Genomic DNA, 13,691 nt, shown 5'->3' on the forward strand with positions numbered 1-13,691 from the left:
TGAGCTTCTATTTTTATTGTAAGTTAAAAATATAAAAAATAATTAATTGCATCCCGAAAAAATTCCGTGGCACTATATCCTATAGGCAAAATAAATGATTTTATATTATTTTTTGTGTAAATTAGACATATATATATACATGATTAAACACCAATTATTGTTCAAATGATGAATATCATTTATGTTCTTTCGGCGGTGGAGCATCTTTAAATTGCAAATTTAATTTAGAACAGTTTTTTTGCTCCTGAAAATATATCGCTGTCACTGATAACCCTCTCCCAAGGATTTATAAGTGAGAAGGATTTGTCACAGTCTCTTTACACTTCTAAACATCACATGAGATGCCTGTGATCCGGGAATAAAAAAACATATATTTTTCTCAACAAATACTTGTCTTATCAAGTTAAAAGAAACACCTATGTAACAACTTCAGATGGATGGTGGGCCCATGCCAATCCTTCATGGTTTTTGAAAATGGCACACAATATTCCTTCTGCATATATAAGCTATTAAAACGAAAGTAACTGCAGTCGCGAGTTTGTACCCATTCCTTAAAATCATGTAACCGCGGAGTCGGCACATTGTCAGATCGATCCTGAAGGAATGTTAGCATGTATAAATTTGTCACATAATCGGTGAATTTATTACATAGAATTTGAAAAATCTAGTGTGTTTATTGTTCTGAGACATGGAGACAGAAATTAGAATGGCTGTTATCATTGTTTTAAATATGTTTTGACAAGTGACGACTGGACCCATTACCACAATAATCATATGGGTCAGTGGCCAGAGTTTGATTCTGTTTCTAATGAAGCATTTAAATGGCCCATTAAATGAGTTTTGAATGAAAAGAGTTCATGAACAAAACAAAAATGATATTTAACCAACATCACAGTATCAGAATTAAAGTATAGAGTTATGTATGGAAAATTGTAGCTGACTGGACTGGGGGCCCCGACATGTCTAATGATCGATGTATATGTTCAATGTATAATAAAAGTTATTGTAAAATAGATACTCATTATGGGTTAATTGAATAGTTTGACAGAAAATAAACAAACAAGATGCAAATGTAAAAATAAAATGTGTATAAATTTCCAATCCTTATCAAATAAGCTACTCTTGCTAGTGCAACACAGACAGCAGACTATGAAAAAATGACATGTCTAATGATCGACGTATACGTTCAATATACAATAAAAGTTATTGAAAAAATAGATACTCATTATGGGTTAATTGAATAGTTTGACAGAAAATAAAAAAACAAAATGCAAATGTAAAAATAAAATCTGTATAAATTTCCAACCCTTATCAAATAAGCTGCTCTTGCTAGTGCAACACAGACAGCAGACTATGAAAAAGCTTTCATTTCAGCGTCATAAATTACATTACAACATTAAAAAGAGCAAGCATTTCGGCAGAGACCTGTGACAGATTGATGCTTGTGTGATAGTGGATGTGAGCTAAGATAGTAACTGAAAATTGAAAAAAGCTGTAGGTGTGGAGATGTAAGAAAAGAAGGGCTGCCTTCTCTACTAAAACATAAACAGTATAAAAACAAGTCAAATGTTCTTTTATTTATTAATTAACATACAAAGTAATATCAAAGGAAAATCAGTCGTCGCCCAATGTCATGGTCAGTGACCAAAGCGCTCGTGGCGTATTTATCCAAAACCAAGAGTAACAAATTTGTCTCGCTTATAAATCCTTGGCCTAGCCTCCATGTATAGTCTGATCACGATCGACGTCTAAATAGAAGTTCTCTTGCGCCTACATGTAATATTACATAAGATATGGTGACACAAATTAACAAAGTACCAGAGTGCCTTGTTTTTAATGATCTTGAAAAATGTTTATTTAATTTTTTTTTCTGGTTTAAGAAATAAAAACAAAGAAACATGTCGTCATACCCGGTACAGAACCAACAACCAATGGTACAACAAAACCATCGTAAGTATATATATCAAGGATCAATCTAGGTTTTGGGGGAAACTAACCTTTTTTGAAATAGGGAAAAAGTTTGGCGAAATATAGGGGAATTTGTATCTTCTTATTTAGGTCCCAAATTATATTCGTTTTGACGAAAAATTACTGTGAAACAAGTAATTAGGTCATCTGACCCGAAGGGTCAGGATGACCTATAGTCGTCATGTTTCGTCCGTCGTCGTCCGCCGTGCGCCGTGCGCCGTGCGCCGTCCGCCGTCCGCCGTGCGTTAACATTTCACATTTTGAACTTCTTCTCAAGTTCTACCGGTGCGATTTGGCTGAAACTTGCATGAAATGATCGTGACATGGTCCCGACAAAGTGTTGTTATTTTTCGGGTCGATCTGAAATCCAAGATGGCCGCCACAGCCGCCATCTTGAAAACACATTTTGAACTTCTTCTCAAGTTCTACCGGTGCGATTTGGCTGAAACTTGCATGAAATGATCCTGACATGGTCCCGACAAAGTGTTGTTATTTTTCGGGTCGATCTGAAATCCAAGATGGCCGCCACAGCCGCCATCTTGAAAACACATTTTGAACTTCTTCTCAAGTTCTACCAGTGCAATTTGGCTGAAACTTGCATGAAATGATCCTGACATGGTCCCGACAAAGTGTTGTTATTTTTCGGGTCGATCTGAAATCCAAGATGGCCGCCACAGCCGCCATCTTGAAAACACATTTTGAACTTCTTCTCAAGTTCTACCGGTGCAATTTGGCTGAAACTTGCATGAAATGATCCTGACATGGTCCCGACAAAGTGTTGTTATTTTTCGGGTCTATCCAAAATCCAAGATGGCCGCCACAGCCGCCATCTTGAAAACACATTTTGAACTTCTTCTCAAGTTCTACGGTGCGATTTGGCTGAAACTTGCATTAAATGATCCTGACATGGTCCCGACAAAGTGTTGTTATTTTTCGGGTCGATCCAAAATCCAAGATGGCCGCCACAGCCGCCATCTTGAAAACACATTTTGAACTTCTTCTCAAGTTCTATTAGTGCGATTTGGCTGAAACTTGCATGAAATGATCCTGACATGGTCCCGACAAAGTGTTGTTATTTTTCGGGTCGATCCAAAATCCAACATGGCCGCCACAGCCGCCATCTTGAAAACACATTTTGAACTTCTTCTCAAGTTCTACCTGTGCGATTTGGCTGAAACTTGCATGAAATGATCCTGACATGGTCCCAACAAAGTGTTGTTATTTTTCGGGTCGATCTGAAATCCAAGATGGCCGCCACAGCCGCCATCTTGAAAACACATTTTGAACTTCTTCTCAAGTTCTACCGGTGCGATTTGGCTGAAACTTGCATGAAATGATCCTGACATGGTCCCGACAAAGTGTTGTTATTTTTCGGGTCGATCTGAAATCCAAGATGGCCACCACAGCTGCCATCTTGAAAACACATTTTGAACTTCTTCTCAAGTTCTATTAGAGCGATTTGGCTGAAACTTGCATGAAATGATCCTGACATGGTCCCGACAAAGTGTTGTTATTTTTCGGGTCTATCCAAAATCCAAGATGGCCGCCACAGCTTCCATCTTGAAAACACATTTTGAACTTCTTCTCAAGTTCTACCTGTGCGATTTGGCTGAAACTTGCATGAAATGATCCTGACATGGTCCTGACAAAGTGTTGTTTTTCGGGTTGATCTGAAATCCAAGATGGCCGCCAAAGCCGCCATCTTGAAAACACATTTTCAACTTCTTCTCAAGTTCTACCAGTGCGATTTGGCTGAAACTTGCATGAAATGATCCTGACATGGTCCTGACAAAGTGACCCCATATGTAATTAATTTTACTATTGCCAAGGTAGTCAGATGACCGTTGTGGCCCTTTGGGCCTCTTGTTTATATTTTATAGTATTAATTAAAGCAAGATTTTAAGCTCAATAATGAAAAAATTTTGAATTTATCATAAAATATACAGTAGATGTATGATAAATATGAAGAAATTTGCAACAAAAGTCTAAAAAAAATAAGGAAAAATAAGTCACAGGGGAAATTGTGTTACAAAAACGGTCATTTTTTAGCTTCAAATGGGGAATTTTAGGCCTGAGGGGAGTTAATTCCTTGTATTCTTTGTGTCTGTCAGGTAACAAAGCGGGAGTGATGGGAGCTGGAATCCTACCAAACAACACAAACAACGGTACTACCATACCTCTGATGTCTGCCAACAACAGCTACAACGCACCAACACAGTCTCTTGTTGGTGGCCTACAACAGAAGGTCTTAATCCCTGGTGCTATGCCTCCAAATCAGCCAGCTCCTAACTCAGCACTGACCAATCAGCCGACTGCAAATTCTTCACTGACCAATCAGAGCTCTCCGGTGAACATGACCGGAGCTGTTGGTCCCCAGATGACAGCGCCACCTGGTGACCAGCAGCCAGCGAGCAACCAGAGCAAGACGGACGAGAGCGAGAACAAGAACCAAGAAACGATGTTGGCAAACACAAAAGAGAAAACCCCAATGTGTCTGATTAATGAGTTAGCTCGTTACAACAAGGTACGGAATAAATGTCGGAAAATTGCATTCAAAATTTATTTAATCATGAACAGATATAGTTTTCTGAAGAAGTATTGATGGAGTCAACACTTCTTATTAAGGTATTATTTGTAATCCTGTTTTAGTTGGCTGAATGAGTTCTTATGACTTAAAAAAATGAAGCCCATTTTGCAATATGTATTTCAGAAAATTGCATTCCCATAATAAAAAAAATTCATAATAAACATACACTAAAACCTGTCTTAGCAATCATCCCTGTAAGACCACCTACTTAATAAAAACATTGGTCTAAGGTCCCAAATGACAATTTCAACTCAAATCAACCTGTGTATAAAGACCACCTGGCTATAAAGACCATTTTCTTTATATCCCTTGGCTGCTCCTTACAGTTTTGACTGTATTTAGTTTTCTGAAGGATTTCTTATGTCACAAAATTTATGATATTTTATTATAAAGTATCCAGAAGGAGACACACAAAAATATTTGTGATTACGCTAACCTGACCGGTCCTATAAAATTAGTGCCTGAACCCCCAAACTTTTTATCAGTTTTGTCATCAAGCAAACAAATGGCAACATATTTTTTTGCTTTCACAAAATCAGGAATTTTAGCGATAAGTTACAAAGGAAGCTATAAGATTGTATTGTTAATTAGGCGTTTTCAGTTTTTTATTGCAAGAAAAAAAAAACAAAAACCTACCGGCCCTTTTATTTTATTTGGTCTTACCTAAAGTAATATTTGTTTTCAGATTTCCCATCAGTATACACTGATAGATGAACAAGGCCCTGCCCATAAGAAGACGTTTTACGTCCAGCTAAAACTCGGGGACAAGGAGGAATATAAACAGTCTGGTGCCAGCATCAAGAAGGCTCAACACGCTGCAGCAGCTGACGCATTGGAGAAAACCTCGTACACTCACCCACCACCGAAACCACCGAAGGTTCTCCCTCAGAGAGATTGTGAGTACACTTATTATCATCCACCACCCAAACCACCGAAGGTTCTCCCTCAGAGAGATTGTGAGTACACTTATAATCACCCACCACCCAAACCACCGAAGGTTCTCCCACAGAGAGATTGTGAGTACTGGCAGACATGGAGTGGGAAGATTTAAAATGAAGAAGATAAATCAGGGTTCTCGTTAAAAGCTGGTTGCCGGCAAAAACAGCCGTCTATTTTCTTGTTTTCAACCGGCTATTTTTGTCAGAAATAAATATTGGCCACCACAGGGGCCTGCAGCCCCTACCACCTATTATTAATTTTCAACCATTTATTAAAAAACTTAGTGAGAACACTGTAAATATTAATTTCTAAAAATGTTATTTTCCAAAATGTTTAATAATTTTGCATGCTAGTTATATTTTCATGTATTTCGTAGGGGAATGAAATTAATGAAAACGTGAAGACAAATTGCTGTTAAAAAGATTCAACTACAAGTACAGTAGAGTGTTTTTCATGCAGGTTGCGAAATGTAATTGCCTTAAAAGTGTTATTTGGGCGTGAAAATGCGAAATTTAGTTGCTACAAAAAAGTTGGTTTACAGTAAAACTACTTGATTTCTACAATTTTGTGATTTATTTTCCCAGTGGATGTGTCGACGCCTACAGTTGAACTCAATGCCTTAGCTATGAAGCGTGGTGAACAGACCATGTACCGTCCATTAGACAACCGACAGAACTATTATCCTCCCCCGAACTACAACTACCGTGGCATGTACCAACAGAGGTAAAATATATAGCCAGTTTTTAAAACTCTAGATTGTTGATTGCATAGTTGTGGCCGTTAAATTTACCAAAAAACAAAATCCAAACATTTTTTCGGTGATAAAGTCAAATGTTCTGAGGTTGAGAGTTAACAGATTCGGCTCAATAAGCGCCCCCATGCCTATAAGTGCTCCTCCCCCTTTTTGAGGCCTAATTTTCATGTGCTTTAAATTAAATGTAGACTGAAAATATGAAAGCTAATGATTCTTGATTTGATTTCTTTTGCCAATTTATTGATGGCTTACTTTATGCAATAAGTTAGTCAAAAGCTGATAAAAAGTTGGTTCTATTCATGCCCAATTATTTTTCCATATTTTTAAGGGCCCTGTATACTTATTGGGTTGAATACAGTACAAGAATTTTTTGCTGTAAATTTATAGGAAGGCTTAGCTCTAAAATATACCTACAGCATGTATTAAAAGCATTAGCTAGCAAGTGACTTAAATTCCAGAAATTGACTTATTGATAATGATTCATTGTAGCTAATAGGACTTTTCATAAGTGTTGTGCTGATTCTCGATTTTTATATAAGATTAACTGATGTATGATTTTCCTAAAGACTATTTCAAAATGCCTTAGACATGTTAGATACGCAAGAATTCAAATTTGAATTAAAGAAAAAAAATACTTCAATTCATACTGTTGTTTCATCTTTCTAAAAAAAATTCAGGGAAATTAAAAGGTTAATTTGATATATAAATACATGTATAGGAAAGTTTTCTGTAAATGGAACCCGAATCAGGGATCAATCTATCTCTGATTTATTACTGTTTATAGGTAAATTTCCCCTCAAGGAATGAATTCCCCTCTGGCCTAAAATTCCCCATGAAGATTTAAAAATTCCCCATTTAAAGCTAAAATATGACTGTTTTTGTAACAAAATTTCCCCTGTGACTTATTTTTCATTAATTATTTTACACTTTTGTTTGCAAATTTCTTCATATTTATCATACAGCTACTGCATATTATATGATTAACTCAAATTTTTCATTATTGAGCTTAAAATCTTGCTTTACTAAATCTAAAAATAAAATTAGTTGTTTTACAGTACTTTTTCTTCAAAATGCATATAATTTTGGACCAAAATAAGAAGATTCAAATTCCCCTATATTTTGCCAAACTTTCCCCCTATTTTGAAAAAGGGTAGTTTTCCCCAAAACCTAGATTGATCCCTGCGAATATAAAATCGATAAGTATGTTGTCCTAAACTGATGGTCGATTTACAACCAGTTCCCAACACTACTTTTCATTCCATATAACTATCTCTGTATTACCAAGTGATAATCTAATTAACAGATACCATTATCCCAGAGCTCCACGTGTGTTCCAAGTGTGTCTGAAAGTCGGGCCGCGAGAGTTTATCGGGGAGGGACCCACACGTCAGGATGCTCGACACGACGCTGCTACCAAGGCACTAGCCATGCTAAGTAAACTACCAATGCCCAGTGAACAAGACCAGAAGGCTGAGGCAGCAACCTCACCCTCGGATGATGTAGATGGTATGCACTCTAGTTTACTCAGCAAATAATGGCCTATTTAAATTTTGATCTGAATATATCCTGCAATTTATGTATTGATTTTTAAAGGCGAGTCTAGATTAACTAATTTTCAAATTTTGATGAGTCCTAATATAAAGAATTATATTGAGGGTTCTCAAAAAATTAGTGAGTCCTAGAGGAAAATAATGAATTCAGGACACATCTAGGTATGTTCCGTAAATTACTGATATATTTGACATACATGATCAGTTATGTCCCCATTGTGAAATGGTGAAGCAGAATTGGATTTAGCACTAGCCATGTCTGTCTCATCCAGTTCTGTGACATTGTAGGGCACTTATGTCTCAACTCATTCACCCCTGAATTTTTACAGAGAGATTGTGAGTACACTTATAATCACCCACCCAAACCACCGAAGGTTCTCCCACAGAGAGATTGTGAGTACACTTATAATCACCCACCACCCAAACCACCGAAGGTTCTCCCACAGAGAGATTGTGAGTACACTTATAATCACCCACCACCCAAACCACCGAAGGTTCGTCCCTCAGAGAGATTGTGAGTACACTTATAATCACCCACCACCCAAACCACCGAAGGTTCTCCCTCAGAGAGATTGTGAGTACACTTATAATCACCCACCACCCAAACCACCGAAGGTTCTCCCTCAGAGAGATTGTGAGTACACTTATAATCACCCACCTCCCAAACACCGAAGTTCTCCCACAGAGAGATTGTAGAGTACACTTATAATCACACCCACCACCCAAACCACCGAAGGTTCTCCCTCATAGAGATTGTGAGTAACACTCTATAATCACCCACCACCCAAACACCGAAAGTTCTTCCCACGAGAGAGATTGTGAGTACACTTATAATCACCCACCTTCCCAAACCACCACCGAAGGGTTCTCCCTCAGAGAGATTGTGAGTACACTTATAATCACCCACCACCCAAACCACCGAAGGTTCTCCCACAGAGAGATTGTGGTACACTTATAATCACCCACACAACCCAACACCACCGAGGTTCTCCCACAGAGAGATTGTGAGTATCACTTATAATCACCCCCCAAACCACCGAAGGTTCTCCCCCAGAGAGATTGTGAGTACACTTATAATCACCCACCACCCAAACCACCGAAGGTTCTCCCACAGAGAGATTGTGAGTACACTTATAATCACCCACCACCCAAACCACCGAAGGTTCTCCCCAGAGATTGTGAGTACACTTATAATCATCACCACCCAAACCACCGGCTTCTCCCACAGAGAGATTGTGAGTACACTTATAATCACCCACCACCCAAACCACCGAAGGTTCTCCCTCAGAGAGATTGTGAGTACACTTATAATCACCCACCACCCAAACCACCGAAGCTTCTCCCACAGAGAGATTGTGAGTACACTTATAATCACCCACCACCCAAACCACCGAAGGTTCTCCCACAGAGAGATTGTGAGTACACTTATAATCACCCACACCACCCAAACCACCGAAGGTTCTCCCACAGAGAGATTGTGAGTACACTTATAATCACCACCACCCAAACCACCGAAGGTTCTCCCACAGAGAGATTGTGAGTACACTTATAATCACCCACCACCCAAACCACCGAAGGTTCTCCCACAGAGAGAGATTGTGAGTACACTTATAATCACCCACCACCCAAACCACCGAAGGTTCTCCCACAGAGAGATTGTGAGTACACTTATAATCACCCACCACCCAAACCCCCGAAGGTTCTCCCACAGAGAGATTGTGAGTACACTTATAATCACCCACCACCCAAACCACCGAAGGTTCTCCCTCAGAGAGATTGTGAGTACACTTATAATCACCACCCAAACCACCGAAGGTTCTCCCACAGAGAGAGATTGTGAGTACACTTATAATCACCCACCACCCAAACCACCGAAGGTTCTCCCACAGAGAGATTGTGAGTACACTTATAATCACCCACCACCAAACCACCGAAGGTTCTCCCTCAGAGAGATTGTGAGTACACTTATAATCACCCACCACCCAAACCACCGAAGGTTCTCCCACAGAGAGATTGTGAGTACACTTATAATCACCCACCACCCAAACCACCGAAGGTTCTCCCACAGAGAGATTGTGAGTACACTTATAATCACCCACCACCCAAACCACCGAAGGTTCTCCCACAGAGAGATTGTGAGTACACTTATAATCACCCACCACCCAAACCACAGTTCCAGAAGGTTCTCCCACAGAGAGATTGTGAGTACACTTATAATCACCCACCACCCAAACCACCGAAGGTTCTCCCACAGAGAGATTGTGAGTACACTTATAATCACCCACCACCCAAACCACCGAAGGTTCTCCCACAGAGAGATTGTGAGTACACTTATAATCACCCACCACCCAAACCACCGAAGGTTCTCCCACAGAGAGATTGTGAGTACACTTATAATCACCCACCACCCAAACCACCGAAGGTTCTCCCTCAGAGAGATTGTGAGTACACTTATAATCACCCACCACCCAAACCACCGAAGGTTCTCCCTCAGAGAGATTGTGAGTACACTTATAATCACCCACCACCCAAACCACCAAAGGTTCTCCCACAGAGAGATTGTAAGTACACTTATAATCACCCACCACCCAAACCACCGAAGGTTCTCCCTCAGAGAGATTGTGAGTACACTTATAATCACCCACCACCCAAACCACCGAAGGTTCTCCCACAGAGAGATTGTGAGTACACTTATAATCACCCACCACCCAAACCACCGAAGGTTCTCCCTCAGAGAGATTGTGAGTACACTTATAATCACCCACCACCCAAACCACCGAAGGTTCTCCCACAGAGAGATTGTGAGTACACTTATAATCACCCACCACCCAAACCACCGAAGGTTCTCCCTCAGAGAGATTGTGAGTACACTTATAATCACCCACCACCCAAACCACCGAAGGTTCTCCCTCAGAGAGATTGTGAGTACACTTATAATCACCCACCTCCCAAACCACCGAAGGTTCTCCCTCAGAGAGATTGTGAGTACACTTATAATCACCCACCTCCCAAACCACCGAAGGTTCTCCCTCAGAGAGATTGTGAGTACACTTATAATCACCCACCTCCCAAACCACCGAAGGTTCTCCCTCAGAGAGATTGTAAGTACACTTATAATCACCCACCACCCAAACCACCGAAGGTTCTCCCTCAGAGAGATTGTGAGTACACTTATAATCACCCACCACCCAAACCACCGAAGGTTCTCCCTCAGAGAGATTGTGAGTACACTTATAATCACCCACCACCCAAACCACCGAAAGGTTCTCCCTCAGAGAGATTGTGAGTAACTTATAATCACCCACCACCCAAACCACCGAAGGTTCTCCCTCAGAGAGATTGTGAGTACACTTATAATCACCCACCACCCAAACCACCGAAGGTTCTCCCTCAGAGAGATTGTGAGTACACTTATAATCACCCACCACCCAAACCACCGAAGGTTCTCCCTCAGAGAGATTGTGAGTACACTTATAATCACCCACCACCCAAACCACCGAAGGTTCTCCCACAGAGAGATTGTGAGTACACTTATAATCACCCACCACCCAAACCACCGAAGGTTCTCCCACAGAGAGATTGTGAGTACACTTATAATCACCCACCACCCAAACCACCGAAGGTTCTCCCACAGAGAGATTGTGAGTACACTTATAATCACCCACCACCCAAACCACCGAAGGTTCTCCCACAGAGAGATTGTAAGTACACTTATAATCACCCACCACCCAAACCACCGAAGGTTCTCCCTCAGAGAGATTGTAAGTACACTTATAATCACCACCCAAACCACCGAAGGTTCTCCCACAGAGAGATTGTAAGTACACTTATAATCACCCACCCAAACCACCGAAGGTTCTCCCACAGAGAGATTGTGAGTACACTTATAATCACCCACCACCCAAACCACCGAAGGTTCTCCCACAGAGAGATTGTGAGTACACTTATAATCACCCACTACCCAAACCACCGAAGGTTCTCCCTCAGAGAGATTGTGAGTACACTTATAATCACCCACCACCCAAACCACCGAAGGTTCTCCCTCAGAGAGATTGTGAGTACACTTATAATCACCCACCACCCAAACCACCGAAGGTTCTCCCACAGAGAGATTGTAAGTACACTTATAATCACCCACCACCCAAACCACCGAAGGTTCTCCCACAGAGAGATTGTGAGTACACTTATAATCACCCACCACCCAAACCACCGAAGGTTCTCCCTCAGAGAGATTGTGAGTACACTTATAATCACCCACCACCCAAACCACCGAAGGTTCTCCCACAGAGAGATTGTAAGTACACTTATAATCACCCACCACCCAAACCACCGAAGGTTCTCCCTCAGAGAGATTGTGAGTACACTTATAATCACCCACCACCCAAACCACCGAAGGTTCTCCCCCAGAGAGATTGTGAGTACACTTATAATCACCCACCACCCAAACCACCGAAGGTTCTCCCACAGAGAGATTGTAAGTACACTTATAATCACCCACCACCCAAACCACCGAAGGTTCTCCCTCAGAGAGATTGTGAGTACACTTATAATCACCCACCACCCAAACCACCGAAGGTTCTCCCACAGAGAGATTGTGAGTACACTTATAATCACCCACCACCCAAACCACCGAAGGTTCTCCCACAGAGAGATTGTGAGTACACTTATAATCACCCACCACCCAAACCACCGAAGGTTCTCCCACAGAGAGATTGTGAGTACACTTATAATCACCCACCACCCAAACCACCGAAGGTTCTCCCTCAGAGAGATTGTGAGTACACTTATAATCACCCACCACCCAAACCACCGAAGGTTCTCCCACAGAGAGATTGTGAGTACACTTATAATCACCCACCACCCAAACCACCGAAGGTTCTCCCTCAGAGAGATTGTGAGTACACTTATAATCACCCACCACCCAAACCACCGAAGGTTCTCCCTCAGAGAGATTGTAAGTACACTTATAATCACCCACCACCCAAACCACCGAAGGTTCTCCCACAGAGAGATTGTGAGTACACTTATAATCACCCACCACCCAAACCACCGAAGGTTCTCCCTCAGAGAGATTGTGAGTACACTTATAATCACCACCCAAACCACCGAAGGTTCTCCCACAGAGAGATTGTAAGTACACTTATAATCACCCACCACCCAAACCACCGAAGGTTCTCCCTCAGAGAGATTGTGAGTACACTTATAATCACCCACCACCCAAACCACCTGAAGGTTCTCCCTCAGAGAGATTGTGAGTACACTTATAATCACCCACCACCCAAACCACCGAAGGTTCTCCCACAGAGAGATTGTAAGTACACTTATAATCACCCACCACCCAAACCACCGAAGGTTCTCCCTCAGAGAGATTGTGAGTACACTTATAATCACCCACCACCCAAACCACCGAAGGTTCTCCCTCAGAGAGATTGTGAGTACACTTATAATCACCCACCACCCAAACCACCGAAGGTTCTCCCTCAGAGAGATTGTAAGTACACTTATAATCACCCACCTCCCAAACCACCGAAGGTTCTCCCTCAGAGAGATTGTGAGTACACTTATAATCACCCACCACCCAAACCACCGAAGGTTCTCCCTCAGAGAGATTGTGAGTACACTTATAATCACCCACCACCCAAACCATCGAAGGTTCTCCCTCAGAGAGATTGTGTACACTATAATCACCCACCACCCAAACCACGAAGGTTCTCCCTCAGAGAGATTGTAAGTACATCACCCACCACCCAAACCACCGAAGGTTCTCCCTCAGAGAGATTGTGAGTACACTTATAATCACCCACCACCCAAACCATCGAAGGTTCTCCCTCAGAGAGATTGTAAGTACATCACCCACCACCAAACCACCGAAGGTTCTCCCTCAGAGAGATTG

The 13,691-nt window shown here is 41.3% G+C and overlaps 1 protein-coding gene across 1 annotated transcript in view; it reads left to right on the top strand.

Moving 5' to 3' along the window:
* Positions 1–13,691, top strand: part of LOC138309396 (double-stranded RNA-binding protein Staufen homolog) — a 30,242-nt gene that overhangs the window by 509 nt on the left and 16,042 nt on the right. Inside the window, exons 2-6 of the mRNA XM_069250587.1 lie at positions 1,881–1,950; positions 4,080–4,492; positions 5,241–5,451; positions 6,079–6,217; positions 7,552–7,754. Of these exons, the coding sequence (XP_069106688.1) occupies positions 1,899–1,950; positions 4,080–4,492; positions 5,241–5,451; positions 6,079–6,217; positions 7,552–7,754 (1,018 nt within the window). The 5' untranslated portion in view covers positions 1,881–1,898. The remainder of the gene's footprint in view (positions 1–1,880; positions 1,951–4,079; positions 4,493–5,240; positions 5,452–6,078; positions 6,218–7,551; positions 7,755–13,691) is intronic.

This window comes from Argopecten irradians, chromosome 15 (assembly GCF_041381155.1).
Source record: "Argopecten irradians isolate NY chromosome 15, Ai_NY, whole genome shotgun sequence".
Classification (NCBI taxonomy): Eukaryota; Metazoa; Mollusca; class Bivalvia; order Pectinida; family Pectinidae; genus Argopecten; species Argopecten irradians.